Raw genomic sequence first — 20213 nt, forward strand, 5'->3', positions numbered from 1 at the left:
TATATATATATATATATATATATATATATATTTATATATATATATATATATACATATATATATATATATATATATATATATATATATATTTATATATATATATATATATACATACATATATATATATATATATATATATATATATATATATATATATTTATATATATATATATATATATATATATATATATATATATACATATATATATACATATATATATATATACACATATATACATATATATATATATACACATATATACATATATATATATATACACATATATACATATATATATATATACACATATATACATATATATATATATATACACATATACATATATATATATATATATATATATATATATATATATATATATATATATATATATATATATATATATATATATAAACACAGTTCTTAATTTTATAAATGTTTGAATGATAGTGTATGCATATGTAACAGTTATTTATTTAAACAACATTTTAGTTAATTAATATTAATAAATTAATATAACTGATAAAATGAAATATAATAAAGTTTTTAATTGAAAAATGAATTGTAGTGTATACATATACAATACTTAATTAAAACTTTAATTAAACTAATAAATCCACATAATGTTTGATGTGTTGTGTAGCTATAGAGCTTTAGTGTTGCGTTTAGCGTGTTTAGTGTTGTGTTGGCCAGTCAGTGATTATACCAGTAGTGTTAGTAGTCAGTACTAGTGTAAAATTAGGCCTCGTTTGCACTGAGCGGTAAAGTACGGTTTGGAAAAGGTCTCCTTTATCAGGCTTATGTCTTTACTGCCAAATTATACCAATGGTACCTTTTTGGTAGTTGTGGTGTTTGACATAAAGTTGCAGTCAACCTCATTCTCGCTTGAAGTTCACATATCGTATGAGAAGCACTTCTTATTAAACAAATGCTTTATCTACATAAATAAATGGTGCTTCCTTTGTTTTCATTCTCCTGGCTTCTGCACGTGCTAGTGACGTTTCTCTGTAAACCAATAGCGTTTAGCTGCACATCTGGCTCCGCCTTTTGGTACCGATAGTTGTGCTAGGTACCCTTTGGGAAGGGCACCCGAAAAGTGGTATCTTTTGACAGTGGAAACAAACATAAAAGCATACCGACCCGTACTAGTCAGTGGAAATGCGCCATTAGTGTAGTAATAGTATAGTGTAAAGCGTCCTCTGACCAAAGCTCCTCTTGTGCTGTTTCACAGAGCAGAACAACCGTCTCTCAGTGGAAAAATACTGATGATGACTCTGATGAGGACCAGGAAAATCAGCTTAATGACTTCTATTATTAAATAGCACGTCTGTTTGCATTTAACTATGAATAATTTACTAATAGTAATTAGTAAGTAATTAGTAAGTAATTAGTAAGTAATTAGTAAGTAGTTCGTGTACAGTAGACGGTAGTATGGAAAACATTTACTTAAATGTGAACATCGCTTTTTTTTGTGATTTATTCCATCATATGTTTTGTTTCTTTCCATCATCTGTCATTTATCCTTAATAAAAGTCTGTTTCTGAGTGCCTTTTTCATCATTAACCCATTCCACACTCATCAATCCCACAATGCATTACATTTCAGGCACCATTTCACACAATCACAAGTTCCACACTGTCGATTTGGGTTGGAGCAACATGACGGAATTTACTTATTTTGAGTGGATTGAATGTAAAACGATTAAGTTGACCTACCCCCCCCCCCCCTTGTTTTATATAAATAGTTTGACCAAACACAAACGTCATGCTTTTGAGTGTGTGTGCCGAGACTTCTAGAAAACACTGAGAACAAATCTTTGCTTATGTTTTGCATTGAATTAGACTCTTTTTACAAGGGAAATTCTAGACATTTGCATTCTTGCATGCAGAACATGTTCAAGTCGAACACTCTGAAGTAAAATAACGTCAAATGTTGGTCAAGTTTGGTTTGAAGCTTCCTAAAACTGCTGTAATGTACAAGAAGATGAAAATATTTCAGGTTTTTGTTGTCTGAAATATCAGTAGTTGTGTCGTCATATTCACTCCATCACCATATTTCAGGTCATTCATTATCAGATCATGATGTGGACGGCAATGGTTTGCCTGCAGAAATTCACAGGATTGTGTTTTTTATGTGCAGTGTTTATTAATTGGTTTCTCTATTTGGTTTGTAGAGTATTGAAAACGGACGGTTTGCCAAGTACAGGTACTTTGCTCATGCTAAAGTCAACGAGTCAGATTTCCTGATGATCACTAAAAGGTAGGTGCATCTTTGTAAACACCTCGTTCTGCATGAGCACATTTAGATGGAAAGGCATTTCTGTTTCAACACTAGAACTACCACACTTGTCGCTGTTTTTTTTTAAGTTTGGGATGAAGTACGTTCAAGTGGTTGTTCTCACAGAATGAAGCCTGACAGGTTTATCAGCAGCCCTACATGAAGTGGAGCACTGTTATATATGACTGAAGGGTTTATTCTGCGAAAACAACCATCCTGGATGTACTTTATCCTCTTTATTACACAGCTGCTTGCGACAAAATGTAGAATTTAGACACACAACATTGTTCTGAGATATAACAGTTTATTAATTCTTTAAATAAATGCAAAGCTGACAGAAACAAAAAACAGCTGATGGAATATACACAAACCTGTGCATTATTCAGACACAAGATGGCGCCAAACAGTCAAAAACACAAAGCTGACAGAAATGAAAACAGCTGATGGAGTATACACTAACCTGTGCATTATTCAGACACAAGATGGCGCCAAACAGTCAAAAACACAAAGCTGACAGAAATGAAAACAGCTGATGGAGTATACGCTAACCTGTGCATTATTCAGACACAAGATGGCGCCAAACAGTCAAAAACACAAAGCTGACAGAAATGAAAACAGCTGATGGAGTATACACTAACCTGCACATTATTCAGACACAAGATGGCGCCAAACAGACAAAACACAAAGCTGACAGAAACTAAAACAGCTGATGGAGTATACACTAGCCTGCGCATTACTCAGAGACAAGATGGCGCCAAACAGTCAAAAACACAAAGCTGACAGCAATAAAAAACAGCTGATGGAGTAAACACTAACCTGCGCATTATTCAGACACAAGATGGTGCCAAACAGTCAAAAACACAAAGCTGACAGAAATGAAAACAGCTGGAGTATACACTAACCTGCGCATTATTCAGACACAAGATGGCGCTAAACAGTCAAAAACACAAAGCTGACAGAAACTAAAACAGCTGATGGAGTATACAGTAACCTGCGCATTATTCAGACACAAGATGGCGCCAAACAGTCAAAAACACAAAGCTGACAGAAAAGAAAACAGCTGATGGAGTATACACTAACCTGCGCATTACTCAGAGACAAGATGGCGCCAAACAGTCAAAAACACAAAGCTGACAGAAACTAAAACAGCTGATGGAGTATACACTAACCTGCGCATTATTCAGACACAAGATGGCGCCAAACAGTCAAAAACACAAAGCTGACAGAAATGAAAACAGCTGGAGTATACACTAACCTGCGCATTATTAAGACACAAGATGGCGCTAAACAGTCAAAAACACAAAGCTGACAGAAATGAAAACAGCTGATGGAGTATACACTAACCTGCGCATTATTCAGACACAAGATGGCGCTAAACAGTCAAAAACACAAAGCTGACAGAGATGAAAACAGCTGATGGAGTATACACTAGCCTGCGCATTATTCAGACACAAGATGGCGTCAAACTGTCAAAAACACAAAGCTGACAGAAAAGAAAACAGCTGATGGAGTATACACTAACCTGCGCATTATTCAGACACAAGATGGCGCTAAACAGTCAAAAACACAAAGCTGACAGAAATGAAAACAGCTGATGGAGTATACACTAACCTGCGCATTATTCAGACACAAGATGGCGTCAAACAGTCAAAAACACAAAGCTGACAGTAATGAAAACAGCTGATGGAGTATACACTAACCTGCGCATTATTCAGACACAAGATGGCGCCAAACAGACAAAGATTCAAAGCTGAGATAAACGGAAACAGCTGATGTAGTATACACTTCAGTGTGTGTGTGTGTATTTTTCCTGCAGAGGGATATTTTTCGTGACGAAGGGCACGTTTGGTCAGCTGACGTGTGAATGGCAGTATCTGTTTGATGAGTTTACTAAAGCGCCCATGATAGTGGAGGGCAGGAGACTGCGCATCGAAGCGAAGGTACAGCATAAACAACTGTTTATTAGAGAAGAGTGTTATTCTAAAGACCAAATCATTTCTCCTCACTGACAGCACTTTATTTCACATTTCTACATTTTACATTCATTTTCATTAAACTGGATTGATATACAGTTGAAGTCAGAATTATTCGCCCTCCTGTGAATCTTATTTTTTTCAAATATTTCCCAAATGTTGTTTAACAGCAAGGAAATTTTCACAGTATTTCCTATAATATTTTTTCTTCTGGAGAAAGTCTGATTTGGTTTATTTCGGCTAGAATAAAAGCAGTTTTTAATTGTTTTAAAGCCATTTTAAGGTCAATATTATTAGCCCCCTTAAGCAATATTAGTTTTAGATTGTCTCCAGAACAAACCACTGTTCTACAATGACTTGCCTAATTACCCTAACTTTACCCTAGTTAACCTAGTTAAGCCTTTAAATGTCACTTTAAGCTGAATACTAGTGTCTTGAAGAATATTTAGTGTAATATTATGTGCTGTCCTCATGACAAAGAGTAAACTATTATGTCTAGAAATGTGTTAAAAAATAAATCTTTCCGTTATACAGAAATTGGAGAAAAAATATACAGGGGGGAGCTAATAGTTTAGGCGGGCTAATAATTCTGACTTCAACTGTATATACTTACTAGGTAACTACAGTTGGTATTAACCCTTAACCTAACCCTAACTTGTATTACGTTGTACTTGACATGTTGTTAAGTGTTCATCAGCACTTTTCATCTGCTCTTTCCAATGATGTAAGCAGTGGCGTTTGGGAGGAGCTTAATCAATAATATGAATAACAAAGCCTTCTGATGGCTTAAGTTATGATGGAAAAGCTGATTTGTGTTATTGTGATTTTGACAGGAGAGAGTCAAGTCAGTGTTTCACGCCAAAGAGTTCGGGAAGATCATCAATTTCAAAACTCCAGAACTAGCAAAGGTAAAGTTTGTGTTTTTCACTGCTGTAAACAAATAACTGATGTCTGAGAGACAAAGATTCTGGATCAGTTCATCAGGAAATCAATGTGGATGATGGTAAAATATAGCAGAGTGCAAATTTTTGGGGGGTAAGGGGGATTGACCTACCTAATTAACACATGACTACCCCCACCCCCCCTAAGCACACCATATAAGATGTATGGGGGAGGGGGAGGAGGGGGGTCTGCCCTTTAATAGTGAGAAATAGTTGTCTCTGATCTATATCTTAAATAATAACATTAACAGTTAGGATAATAGGTGATATAAATATACATTTGACCACCTCTATAATGGTTCATATCATTGTGGATGCATGATCATGCCAATCAGTCTATGTAATAGTGTATTTCTGATGGTCAACTTATGGTTGCTGACATGTACATTGTAGTATGTGGATTGTATTTTCGGCATCTTTTTGAAAAAGAATCAGTAGTTTAATAGACTGACATTGCAAATGAAAAGTCCCCAAAGTCTCAGTTTATGCACATTTTTTCTTGGATATTTCTGCTGTTTTTGACTCACAATAAACCATTTTAACAGAATTTGTTTTTTAAACAGTTGTAAAGCATAGACATTTCGATCTCGCAAGATTTATGCAGATTTTGAGAAAACAAACATTGTCCCCAGCAAAATGACTTCCCAGCATATAAGACTATAAAAAAATGTTACGAAATGATATGATACGATACGATACAAAGCAATGCAATATGGTTCAAAATTATACAATGTGATGCGGTACGATGTGATATGATATGATACAAAATTATACAAAGTGATGTGATACAATGTGATACAATACGATATAATACAAAATTATACAATGTAATGTGATACAATACGATGTGATACAAAATTATACAATGTGATGCGATACGATGTGATATGATACAATACAAAATTATACAATGTGATGCGATATGATATGATACAAAAAACACAATGTGATGCGATACGATGTGATACAATATGATACGATACAAAATAATACAATGTGACGCGATATATGATGCGATACGATACAAAATAATACAATGTGACGCGATATATGATACGATACGATACAAAATTATACAACATGATTCAAAATTATACAATCTGATGCGATACGATGTGATATGATACAATACAAAATGATACAATGTGATGCGATATGATATGATACAAAAAAATACAATGTGACGCGATACGATGTGATATGATACAATACAAAATTATACAATGTGATCCGATATGATATGATACAAAAAAATACAATGTGATGCGATACGATGTGATACAATATGATAAGATACAAAATAATACAATGTGACGCGATATATGATACGATACGATACAAAATTATACAACATGATTCAAAATTATACAATTTTATGTAATATGATGTGATACAATACGATACAAAATTATACAATGTGATGCGATACGATGTGATACAATATAATACAAAATGATACAATGTGATGCGATACAATACGATATGATACAATGTGATGTGATATGATACAAAATGATACAATGTGATGCAATACAATGTGATACAATACGATACAATACAAATGATACAATTTGATGCGATACGATGTGATACAATACGATACAATACAAAATGATACAATTTGAAGCGATACGATGTGATACAATACGATACAAAATGATACAATGTGATGCGATACAATACAAAACAAAATGATACTATGTGATGCGATACGATGTGATACAAAACGATACGATAAAAAATGATACAATGTGATGCGATACCATGTGATACAATACGATACGATAAAAAATGATACAATGTGATGCGATACCATGTGATACATAGCGATACGATACTGAAGATGAATAAAGCACTAGCACCTGTAAGGAGTTAAGGGTTATTTTGTGTGCAGGATTTTACCTAGAACGAGGACACAAATTACTTACAGCAAGGAAATGTTGTACCCCAAAGAACCATTTTTCATAGATTTTGATCGTCTAAAGAACTTTTTTCCCACTAAATCAAAGCTTTTTGCAATAAATAGGTTCCATGGATGTTAAAGGTTCTTCGTGGAACCATTAATCCCAATAAAGAACAGATAAGAAAGTGTGTGTTTGTGTGTTTCTTTTTCTCAGTGGGTTCTCGCCAAGCTTGAAGATGCGCGGGAGAATCTGCCAAAGTGACACAAGAAGTAACTATGCTCTGCTCTGTGCCTTTAACAGTGTGACACTTTACCCACAATGCAACAGTCATTCACTAAACACCCAAAACTGACTGTTAGACTGTGTGCTCGAGTGTTGTGTTTACATCACACACACACACACACAACTTTCTGTCCAAACCTGCAGACTTATTCACGCACACACACACACTACGTCGTCCTCTACAATGTGCCTCAACATGCAGATCATGTCTCCTAACACAAATCCTGCTCAAGTGTAAATGAAGATTGTTTTATATGCATATTAATAAAGACCAACACACTGTATGTCTTTTATTTGTCTTGAAAAAGAGCGGGAATGTCTGAAACTGTATGTACAGGATATTTTTAATACGTGGCTTTGCATGAAGTCTTATTTAGATTGTCGCTGTCTATTTAATTGATTCTCTAGCTTGTCCATCAAGACCTGTAACGCAACTCAGATATGCAACAATGGGTTATTTAGCGATCAGTGAAAATATTGACGTCAATGAATTGATATTAAAGTCGACATGAAAACAACATGGAGTCTGTTTATTGAGCCTGATGTAGGAAAAGCACTGATTTTATTCAATCATATCCAAAGTTGATGCTGAGTTTTACATTGTTTTAATGTTAAAGGTGCTGTATGTGTAAGTGTTTGACTCTTCTAAAGCATACAAACACAATATTATATTTGCAGATATTCAGAAACATGCTCAGTGAACATTCTTGTTTATCTGAAAAACAATGTTGAAGTCAGATATTCTGCTTTGAGAATGGGTTCTCCGTGCTGGAATGTCTGTCTTTGTTTTGGTCCCTTTAACCCGCCCACTACCAGTTTAGCCAATTATATTTCAGCACCCCGGGTTGCCTTGGTGGAAAACTGCATATTTCATTCATTTTTTAAATTTTATTAGTATTTCTTTATTCATTCAGGAGGGCTCTGAAAGCATGCATCCACGACCCGAAATGCGACCTCTGGTGGACAGTTGCAGACTCCGAAATGAGACGCAGATTCAGAGTTCCACATGAGGTTATTAACTAGCAAATAATATAAATATTACGAACGTAAACCCTTGTCCTAACAACACGCTACGTGATGAGATTTGCAGTGATTTAGAAGCACAGAATAGTGCACTCACTGCACTCCAACAAAATGGTAAGGTTTATAATCTAGTTATTACATATTAAACCTCTTCAACATGATTAAACGTAGATGCTGAATCTCTGATATGTGTTGGTTTGCGTTGTGTTGGAGTCTCAGCTCTAAAGTTTAATTTCAGACAGTTTATTTGATTTTATAGATCTGAGGTGAACTATCTGCTGCTGCTTTCAGTATTTGGCGATAAATATGACGTAAAATGATTATCAATTATCAATATATCCATATATCAATTTGATATAGGTTTTGAATAAGTTCGATAGTCACTCGCTTCAGTCCTCAATCTGGCAACCTGCGCTTGCATTTGTTTTGATCCAGGAATGCGATACCTAGTTCAACCACTGGGTGTCAAACTTACACACTGCACCTTTAACTTAATAAATGCTAATACCTTGAAATGATAGTTCACGCAAAAATGAATACTTACTCACTGTTTACTAGGTGCTTCAAACTTTTATGAGTGACTGTTAAACACAAAATGTTGAAAGCGGTAACCACTGACTTCTATAGTAGACAAAACAAATACTATGGAAGTCAGCATTCTGCAAAATACCTTCTTTTGTGTTTAACAGAAGCAAGAAACTCATAAAGGTTTGAAACAAGCGGTAAGTCAATGATAGAGATTTCATTTTTGGGAGAACAATATATATATATCATTTTTTTCTTCATAAAAGCAGCTTTTTTTGGCCATGTTTGAGAAGAAGCTTGTAACAAAATGTCAAAGTTGGACATTTTTGCTAAGAAAATTGCTATTTACAACAGCTCGTCTTCTGTTGAACACACGACACAAGCTTATAATATTGAAGAAAATGCAAAACGTAATAAAAACAATGCATCACATTAGAAAATAAAACACGGTGGCTCAGTGGTTAGCACTGTGGCCTCACAGCAAGAAGGTTGCTGGTTCGAGTCCCGGCTGGATCAGTTGGTGTTTCTATGTAGAGTTTGCATGTTCTCCTCGTGTTGGTGTGGGTTTCCTCCGGGTGCTCCGATTTCCCCCACAGTCCAAACTCATGCGCTATAGGTGACTTGCTGAACTAAATTGGCTGTAGAGTATGTGTGAATGTAAGAGTGTATGGGTGTTTCCCAGTACTGGGTTGCGGCTGGATCCACTGCGTAAAAAATGCCGGAATAGTTGGTGGTTCATTCCACTGTTGTGACCCCTGATAATTAAGGGACTAAGCTGAAGGAAAATAAATGAACGAATTGCATTTCATGTTTTCAATCATGGCTTCAGAAAAGTGACATTTTATTGCATCATTCTTGTCATTTTTCATTTATTATGCACATTTACACACATTTCAATCTTTTACAGAGTACAACATACAGCTTTACAGTAAAATCCTTGTTTAATAAATATCATCAAAGCTGAAACAGACATTAGAGTTTAAAGGCACTTCAGGTTTTCACTACCGCTAGTAAACGTACTGAGGTCAAATAAAGGAAATATGCGGCTGAATTTGCCGTCCTGTGAAAAACAAAGATTTGTTTGATGGAATATGCATGTTTAATATGAGAAACATTATATACAATGTGAATTCGGACACCAAAATGCCAAATAAATGCTAGTAAACTGGTCAAAGACAGTATCAAAACAATAGTGCATTACTAGTTCTTGTACATTCATGACTATCATAGTTAGGCTAATAACTATCGTATACTATTACTATGATTTATAGAAGAAACCTATTCAGATGTCATTCAGTGTAACTAGAATGGAGTATGTGCGCAAGGACTTTTAATTATCTGTGAGACTTTTATTTTTTAGGCGCAAGCACTTCCGGTGAACAAAACACCTCGTTTAAGATCGGGTTTCTTTTCAAATCAACGATCTTCACTGCCTCATTGATGTACGATATAAAGTAGGTCTCAAACCAGATAAGAAGCACCGCATTACGTTTCATTGTTTTCCTGCCATGTCTTTAAAATATGGAAAGTATTTTACCTCAGGATGTCAATGGAGTTTCTGCGGTCGCCTGCTTCTCCTGGCGGCGGGTAACGGTTTTTCATCTCGTTTAACGCTTCAACAACTAAATGAATGCGTAAGTCTATTTACATGATTATGTTTTAATCATATTACATGATCAATGGTGTAAAAATAACTGTGTGAAATTGAAAATAGTCACATTATTCTTTATTGATTGCTGAAAAACACTAGCAGTGCATAAAATTCTCATTAATTGCGAATTCTTCATGCTATTATTCTACAGATGGCTAGATTTTATATATATATATATATATATATATATATATATATATATATATATATATATATATATATATATATGTGTGTAGATAGATATAGATTATATATATATATATATAGTAATGTCAGCACTTGTACTTGCCTCTTCACTCTTGTGTATTACTCCGCCCACAAACAGTTTGACAAATATTGCAGCTGTTGGACAGCATAATGTACTTTTGAGGCTTTTTTAGATGAGAATGCAGTTGTTTATATTGCAACTATAGTTTATTTCATAACGATAGTGCCTATTTTAAATATTTATGATTTTGGAGATCAGCTCGTTGGTGGCCATCAGCCTTCTGCCACAAGATGGCGACAGAGCCCGCATGATAAGTTCTTAGTAAAAAAAAAAAAAACAGCATTTTTTTTAGTGTACATTTTAAACTACAGCTGAACAAATCATTACAGATCAGGTAAGTGATATTCGAAGTCAATCTCTCTTTTTTTATATGTTGTAGTGCTGTATTTATACCATAGTAACCGGATAGTGTTTTCTTTACTTTGTTTTTTTCTGAGTTATTTATTGTGATATCCAGATTGCAATCTCTGTAGAAATCTCTGTAGACTGATGGCATTTCATGCTGTTCAGCCTTATAGTCTTAAATGTGAGCAAAATCACCTGTTTTGTCATCACTTTAGACATTACGCTAGAAAATCATTTAAACATTAGCTCTAAAGTGTCTAAAGTGAATGACTAGCGTAAGAAAGTAGTTCCTCATACAAAAGGATTATGAGACTCTCAATGTTTGATTTTCTTTTTTATATACAGGATTATGCCGTCGAACGGCCTGCAGCTTCGAGCCAACGCACACCTCCCAGCAGTGCCGATATCCAGCCATATCACACTGCTACTTGTGTGATATTGCTCTTTTATTTTTCTTTTAAATATTTTAAATCAAATACAGTATATTTCTATTGATATCCGACTGATTACAGGTGAAAGTAACTATATTGTTTAACTTGTACATAAATATATGCGTTACACTGAATGATGACAGAACATTATTTCACTCATATCTTGACATTTGATTTGATGTGGTCTTTAAAATCCTCTCTGACCCAAATGCTAGTAAATCATTATGCACTATTAATAATAATATCTCATAAAGTCTTGTGTTAAAATCAACACAGGCTCATTGTGAAAACGTAGCCCTGCGGACGTTTCTGGAGACAGCGAATTACGTAGGCGGAGGTACGTATGGCTGCATTTCATTTCTTTAAACGAACGCTACGGGGCGGTGTGATGCTGTTCCTTTTCGCGCTTACCAGCTGACCGCTTACCTCCGTATGGCGGCATTCCAGCTGCAACCAGTTTGTCCCGTTAGCGGGTTTGAGATGCAGAGAGGAGTTGACCATGAAGACGGGGATTAGAGTCCGGTGAAGATCGGTTCCAGAAAGCAGGTAAGACACAAACAGAATCCAGAATATAAAATAAACAAGTGAATAGCAGGGTGAGGATGTGGTAAAAAAGGGTGAGGATGTGTTTTTTTTTTTTTTGGATTGGTTTTGAAACGTGTTGGTTGGGTTTAGGGAAGTGGGTGGGCGGGTCAATTGATCAAATTGGTTGGGTTTAGGGAAGGGGGAGGGTGCGTCAGCTGATCGTTCGCTCAGTCAGTCAGAAAGTCTGTCCAAAAGTCGACAGCGGCCTCTGGTGGGTTTACGTGAGAACAGCAGGCGCGAATGGCACTCGCGAGGGAAATTTGAGATCTCGAAAAGCGTACACGGCGACCTCTAGCGGATTCGCGTAAACAAAAACTGCAGAAAAACGTGCCGCCGGGACGTATTTCGCGGTCTCCAGAAACGTCCGTGGAGGTACGTTTTCAGAATGAGCCTGGGTTGGTTAAAATAGCTACAGTTCAAGTCAGAATTATTAGCGCTCCTGTATATTTTTTCCCCCAATTTCTGTTTAACAGAAAGAAGATTGTTTCCAACACATTTCTAAACATAATAGTTTTAATAACTCATTTCTAATCACTGATTTCTTTTCTCTTTGTCATGATGACAGTAAATAATATTTGACTAGACATTTTTCAAGACTCTAGTATATATCTTATAGTGACATTTTAATATATTATATTAATTATATTGCTTTAATAATATTAACTTTAAAATGGTTTAAAAAATTAAAAAATGCTTTTATTCTAGCCGAAATAAAAGAAATAAGACTTTTTTCAGAAGAAAAAATATTACAGGAAATACTATAAAAAATTCCTTGCTCTGTTAAACATCATTTGGGAAATATTTAAAAAAGAAATTCTGACTTCAACTATACACAGTGCAACATTTTTTCAGACAGATTTGTGCATTCGCATGTAAACTTCTCCCTCTAATTTGCCTTTAAATGCTGCTCCACCAATCAGCTTTGATCTATTTTACATACACGAAAGGTTAAATCTCAGTAAACTCTACTTACATCAAGAGCGAAATATCCTCATCTGTCCATCTACTAGACCTACAGAGGACTGAAAAATAGCTGACTCTGCTATGACCCGTCCGCATCTAATCCATGAGAAACGTCCGTAAACGAGCTCAGCAACAGAAGATTGCTGGGTTATTGTAAGCTCTAGATCTACCCAGGAGGCGGTTGCAGATTTTCAAACCAGGTTGAACTCTTTCAGGTTGTGCCTCAGGATTGTGTCTTTAACTGCGGCGAAGATCAGCCGGATGTTCTCGGTGTCTGTGGCGCAGGTGAAGTGAGAATAGATGGTTTTGTCCTTGTCTTCATTCTCTTCCTGGTACATCTTCAGAATAAACTCCTGCGCAGCCTTTGGATCGTTTTTGGGACCTAAAACAACATAATCTGTTGGTCATTTTTTAGCCCTATATCACACTTGGTAACACTTTATTTCATGCCATTAACTAAAACGTTTAGCACAATAAACTATAAATGATCTGCTTATTAATAGTTAGTAAGGTAGTAGTTGGGTTTAGATATTGAGTAGAATTATGGATGTAAAATAAGACCCTACTTTATAAGTGCTAATAAACAGTTAATATCTTAATAATAGGCAGGTAATAAGCCAGTAGTTAGTAGCATGAATTTTGACCTAAACTAAAGTGTTACCATAATTTCTTTACAAAAAAAAAGTGCAATTTGCACATGCAGTCTCTTGAATATACTTTCTGTGATGAGCCAGCGCACTGTTATCCCATTTAAACCTATTATTATTTCCGGCTTCTGATCCAAATTTCTATGTCTATCTCCTCCTAGGGCTTTTAAGCTATGACCATCAAGCTTGGGCCAGACCTTTAGACTAGTCTGACTCGGGTTACTAAATCTTTTCCAACTGGTCCAGCTTTTGGTTTTCCAAAAAACTGACAAGGAAAAATCCTATTGACTTAACATTGAACCAAATTTTGATGCATTATAACTCTCAAACTCTAAATTCTTAGAAACGTGAGATCATGCACATTTCATGAAGCTGCCAATCTGTGTAAAACGGAAATGCTTGAAGTTTCTGCCAACCCGACTCTAAACCATAACTTTTCAATCCAGATGGATGGGGCAACCATTACTGCATTCAAAATGGTAAAAAGCCTTTGAGTAACGATTGATGACCAACTAAACTTCTCTGAGCACATTTCTAAAACTGCTCGATATTGCAGATTCGCACTCTAAAACATCAGAAAGGTCCGACCCTTCCTATCTGAACATACAGCTCAACTCATTGTTCAAGCTCTTGTTCTCTCCTAACTGGACTATTGCAACTCTCTACTAGCCGGGCTTCCAGCTAACTCTATCAAACCTCTTCAGCTGCTTCAGAACGCAGCAGCACGAGTGGTCTTTGATGAACCCAAAAGAGCACATGTCACTCCGCTACTCACCCGTTTGCACTGGCTGCCAGTTGCTGCTTGCATCAAATTCAAAGCTCTGATGTTTGCTTACAAAGCGACCTCTGGCTTTGCTCTTTCTTATCTGCTCTCACTCCTGCAGATGTATGTGCCCTCCAGAAACTTGCGTTCTGTGAATGAACGTCGCCTCGTGGTTCCATCCCTAAGAGGGAAGAAATCACTTTCCCGAACTCTCGCATTCAATCTGCCCAGTTGGTGGAATGAACTCCCTAACTACATCAGAACAGCCGAGTCACTTGCTGTCTTCAAGAAACGACTAAAAACTCAACTATTTAGTCTCCACTTTCCTTCCTAATCTTAACTGACTCTCTGGCTATACCACTAACTGTACTCTCTCTCAAAAAAACCCAACTTACATTACTAATGCTTTGCTTCTTAGACTTTACACACCTGAAACTTGTCTATAGCACTTGTTCACTGTTGCTCTTATAGTTGTGTAAACTGCTTCCTTGTCCTCATTTGTAAGTCGCTTTGGATAAAAGCGTCTGCTAAATGACTAAATGTAAATGTTAATGTAAATCTAAAACTACATATCAAACTGGGGTGTAAGTTGTACCCCTAGGGTGCAAGAGCGTCCCGAACTTGCGCATGGACTTACAATGGTGAAGAAGAATGGGGACATCTTTATGCTGCACCGTCTTAGAGGCATTGGGATTCATTTATATCATTCGTATTCCCAAGAAGCTTTGTTGTTTCATCATTCTAAGCTGTCAATCGACTCCATTGCAACTAAAAACTAACCTAGCAACCATTTAACAACAACAATATCTCAGCATCAGTACATCGTAGGGAACTGTAGATTGGCTTGTTTGACTCGTACTAGCAAACGGGACTTCCTGTATGCTACACCTGCTAGCAGTGATTAGCTACATGCTAATAATGATTAGCTACATGCTATAAATACTTAAGTATTAAGATTTGATCAAACACGTAAATGAGACTTGCCTAGTCACAACCCAGAGTACCCTAGCAACTGCCTAGCGATGACTCACAACATTGTTGTCTTTCTCAAGCCAACATCAAAGTTTGTCAACGAACTTTAGATCCTAGTTATAATTATTTTTTATATTATTTGGTGTCATGAAGTTTATATACGCAGTGGAGAACCACCTACATTATTACATCTTCAGATAATATTGCATTTAAAGACATTTGAATGAAATAATCTAGAAATTAGGTGCTAATATGTACACTTTAGGTATTAATATGACATCTTAAAACATACATATTAATACCTGAAGCTTATATAGTAGTGCATAAAAGTATGCTCATGTTAGTCTGCCTGTTTCTCCTTATCCTGAGGTTCACATGATTTTGGATCAGGCCCGTATCCAGAACAGATGATAGTAGTGCACTACGGACAATAATAAACGGCAGAAAACGGTCAAATAACTTGCTCTACAAACAAGTGTGTTCGTGACTACATAAAAAGTAGAATAATATAATAAGAAAACATCAGTTTGCAACATCAAGCGGCAGAACAAGTCGTTTTTAATGACAGAAAATCAATGGAAGTGAATGAGAGCTGAAGTCGACAGCCATAAAGATTCCAATGGCGGCACCAACTCATACATCAAAAATAAGCTCAATAAATCAGGTTTAAATGACGCTGTTGTAAGTCACTCACCTGTAAATTCTGGGAAGTACGTGGCCACGTGAGAGTAAACAATCTTCTCCTTGAGGATGTCAGTCTTATTCAGAAAGAGGATGACGGACGACTGCTGGAACCAGGGATATGTGATGATGGTTTTGAACAAAGCTTTACTCTCCTCCATGCGATTCTGAAACACAGAAAGGCAGCGTGAAGATGGAGACACAAGGGATGAAATCATACACACTCGCAGTTAGACCGACCTCATTGTCACACTCGGCGAGGACCTGGTCGTATTCACTCAGAGCCACCAGGAAGATGATGGAGGTCACGTTCTCGAAGCAGTGGATCCACTTCCTGCGCTCTGACCTCTGACCCCCGACGTCCACCATCCTGAACACAACAGCGATACAAAATATGTATGCAATATATGCAAAGAAGATAAGTATGAACGCTTCCTCCTGTATATTTTTCCCCAGTTTCTGTTTAACAGAGAGATTTTTTTCAAACACATTTCTGAACAGAATAGTTTTAATAACTCATTTCTAATAACTGACTTCGTTTATCTTTGCAATGATGACAGTAAATAATATTAGACTAGATATTTTTCAAGAGGGGTGGCACAGTGGGTAGTATGATCGCCTCACAGCAAGAAGGTCGCTGGTTCGAGCCTCAGCGGGGTCAGTTGGCATTTCTGTGTGGAGTTTGCATGTTCTCCCCGTATTCATGTGGGTTTCCTCCGGGTGCTCCGGTTTCCCCCACCCGAACACATGCGCTATAGGTGAATTGAATAAGCTAAATTGTCCATAGTGTATGTGTGTGAATGCAAGAGTGTATGGGTGTTTCCCAATGTTGGGTTGCAGCTGGAAGGGCATCCAACGGTGGAATGGAAGTCGTGTCAATTAGGAAAAAAAATAATATCAATGTTCTCGGCATGATCCAAGGAATCATGACAATTGACAAAACTATACAAGTCATGTGATACGATTGAAATTAATTGTCAATTTTACCCAGAAGGTGGCGCAAACTGATGTGGTTTGGTCAATGTCTGGTCTAGATCACACACTTTGGGTGCAAGATGTGTTTGGCGTGATTTGTTGCTATTTTCAGACCAGCGCAACACTAATTTTCACATTTTTTGCGCCATGTTGTTTAAATAGCAAATGCATTTGTGCGACATTGTGGACTCACGGGTGTGCCGGTCTGAAAGATGTTGCGTTAAGGCGCATTGTTGATGCGTTGCTATTTTCAGGAACTGAAATAGACTGTGTCATTCACCAACTAAAATCTTGTCCAGCGCAGAGCGCGTTAGTTATGCTCCTATGCAGGTCCAAACACTTACATATTGCTGAATACACACAGGATGAACAGCAACACACAATTATCTTTACAGATGAAAACAATTAAAGGATTAAAATGATACAAAAATGATTATTTTCTACCCAAATATAAAAACCACTGCCTCTATGCCTTCTTCACCTTTTTAAAGTTTATTCATGGCAATCTGCATCCGTAAAATGTTATTATTATTAGCAGTATTAGTTATTATCTGCATATTTACATTTGTTTTAATAAAAACAAGTTTAGATTTGTCCACCTGTCGGGTTTTGGAGACGTCTACATCATCATATAGGGCACGAGAACAGGACGTGTGTTTGGATATAACTCAGTGTTTTGACCACACTTCATTATTATTGTTCATTTATTTGTTTGCTGGAGATTAGAACTGAATTTAGAAATAGTTCTGACACAAATCTGTGTGCTTAACAAAGGAAATTAAATATGTAGGATAGTGGATGTCTTTAGTGGAGTCAGTTTCCACCGTTTCCTTATCCACCAAAGTAAAGGAGTAAAGTAAAGAGAAAGTAAAGAGGCTGAATGGAGGAGGCTCGTTCTTTATCCTCGTGCTGCAGATGCTCTGTTTAACTGTTTTCTCGCTAGTGAAGCGTTCAGTTTTACACTTATAGAGTCCGTCATGTAAATAGCAAATGTGTCATTTAAGAGTCTAAAGGAAATGGGAGATGAGACTCTGATTGGTTTAATGCACGTTATGCTCAAAACACACCCAGAACTCACTAAGAGAATAAGCACAACCCTGTTAGACCATGCGCCGGGGTGCAAACCACATTTTTCCATCCTTTAAATAGCAAAAGTGACAATAGAGCCCTAAAAGATTGGTTTTAATACTTCAAACCATTGCAGTTATTCAGCCTGTAATATCGCTAGAGAGTTTGATTTTTGTTGTGATTGAAGATCAGACGGTCCTCTAACAGTGTGCCAAAGTTTGCGCAAATGACGCAAACGGTTCATAGGGCTGCCATAGACTCCCAGAGCGGAAAATAGCTTTGCATCAGTAATTCGCTTCTGTTATTCTGTAATTGTATTGCTGACCTATGTGATTATATTCCTAACACTGATCACCTGAAGATGACGTTATCCAGGTCGAAGGGGTACTCGATGATTCCTGTGGTGGGAACCCGGACCCTCAGGATGTCCTGCTCAGTGGGAACGTATGCCGCGTCGGCGATCCGGTCCAGGTCACTCAGGTAACTGTTCATCAGAGGAAACAAATACTGGCGTCAAATCACAGATGGAGTGATGTAAATGATTATTGTGATGGCATGAATGTGGCACAAAAACATGCTGGGAATTTAGAGGAATTAATATTATTGGAAAAACAAACATCCACTGCTGGACTTCCTCTTATGAGAAAGTATGTGTACTTTTATTAAAGAGCCCATATTATGGGTTTTTGAAAATGCCCTTCCATGTAGTGTGTCACACAGCTCTAAGTGAAGTGAAATATCCAGCTAAGGCTTAAATCTGTAAGTGTACAGTGTTTAAAACTATTGATTCATCTATAAAAGAGTCGACTCATAGTGCTTCAAACGAGTCGTCTTGATAACGAGTCATTAGGTGTTTCGTGATGACGCGGCTACGAAACACAAGTAGCGTAGCGCGCAAATCCGGGAGATTTGAAACCTGCAGCCCCGCCCACTAACAGCAGGCTGTCATCGGTCCAATCAGCGCAGATTAGCTTCGCGCTGAGGACGGGTTTGGGAACAAATGAATCACTAAACGATTCATATGGGAGTCGCTGGGATAATTAGGTAAAACTAAATGCATGCATATTAGACTGTTGTTGGAGACCCTTACAACCTAAATATGACCCTATTTCATGTATAATATGGGCTCTTTAAGGTATAACCAATAATGAGAGTATGTATTTCTAAAATAAAAGCTCAGTGCAGATAATATAATTGATCAAATAGAAGGATTCTTATGAGTACTTAAAGGCTGGTATGTTTGTTCAGGATTTTTTTAATAACATGGCTTTTTACTGCAGATTATTTGTTTGTGGTGAGCGTTGTGTGTGTGTTTTTACTGAAATTTGCCATTAAATAAAATGGTTTATTATTATTATTATTATTATTATTATTATTATAATTATTATTACGGGTGTCACGGTGGCAGAGTGGGTAGCACGATCGCCTCAAAGCCAGAAAGTCGCTGGTTCGAGCCTCGGCTGGATCAGTTGACATTTCTGTGTGGAGTTTGCATGTTCTCCCCGTATTCACATGGGTTTCCTCCGGGTGCTCCGGTTACCCCACAAGTCCAAAGACATGTGGTATAGGTGAATTGGGTAAGCTAAATTGTCTGTACTGTATGTGTGTGAATGTGTGTATGGGTGATGGGTTGCAGCTGGAAGGGCATCCGCTGTTTAAAACATATGCTGGAAAAGTTGGCGGTTCATTCCGAAAAAAAGAATTATTATTAAAAATAGAGACATTATCATTACTGTTTCTTAACACACTTACAACTATTTAATACATTTTTAACTAAAACTTCGTAATAAAATTATGAAAGTATTTTAAGATCTTTGTGGTTAGTTTGGGATAGTTATATTATAAGCGCATATATACAAATACTTGGTTATAATTTTAAATATAGTTATTAAATGTTATTAAATTGAAATGTTATTTGAAAATAAGTTTTAAGTTCAT

The 20213-nt window shown here is 36.5% G+C and overlaps 2 protein-coding genes across 3 annotated transcripts in view; one reads left to right on the top strand and one right to left on the bottom strand.

Moving 5' to 3' along the window:
• The window catches only part of vps13a (vacuolar protein sorting 13 homolog A), a 95842-nt gene extending 87946 nt beyond the window's left edge, over nt 1–7896 (top strand). For both annotated transcript variants that reach the window (XM_056464604.1, XM_056464605.1), the window contains 4 exons: nt 2175–2260; nt 4095–4218; nt 5085–5159; nt 7310–7896. In XM_056464604.1, the coding sequence (XP_056320579.1) occupies nt 2175–2260; nt 4095–4218; nt 5085–5159; nt 7310–7357 (333 nt within the window). In that variant the 3' untranslated portion in view covers nt 7358–7896. The remainder of the gene's footprint in view (nt 1–2174; nt 2261–4094; nt 4219–5084; nt 5160–7309) is intronic.
• A 5095-nt stretch (nt 7897–12991) lies between these two features.
• Nucleotides 12992–20213, bottom strand: part of gna14a (guanine nucleotide binding protein (G protein), alpha 14a) — a 30996-nt gene continuing 23774 nt past the window's right edge. The window contains exons 4-7 of the mRNA XM_056464606.1: nt 18631–18759; nt 16473–16602; nt 16246–16399; nt 12992–13551 (exon numbers count right to left, since the gene is read on the bottom strand). Coding sequence (XP_056320581.1) covers nt 13361–13551; nt 16246–16399; nt 16473–16602; nt 18631–18759 — 604 coding nt within the window. The 3' untranslated portion in view covers nt 12992–13360. The remainder of the gene's footprint in view (nt 13552–16245; nt 16400–16472; nt 16603–18630; nt 18760–20213) is intronic.

This window comes from Danio aesculapii, chromosome 8, assembly GCF_903798145.1.
Source record: "Danio aesculapii chromosome 8, fDanAes4.1, whole genome shotgun sequence".
Taxonomy (NCBI): domain Eukaryota; kingdom Metazoa; phylum Chordata; class Actinopteri; order Cypriniformes; family Danionidae; genus Danio; species Danio aesculapii.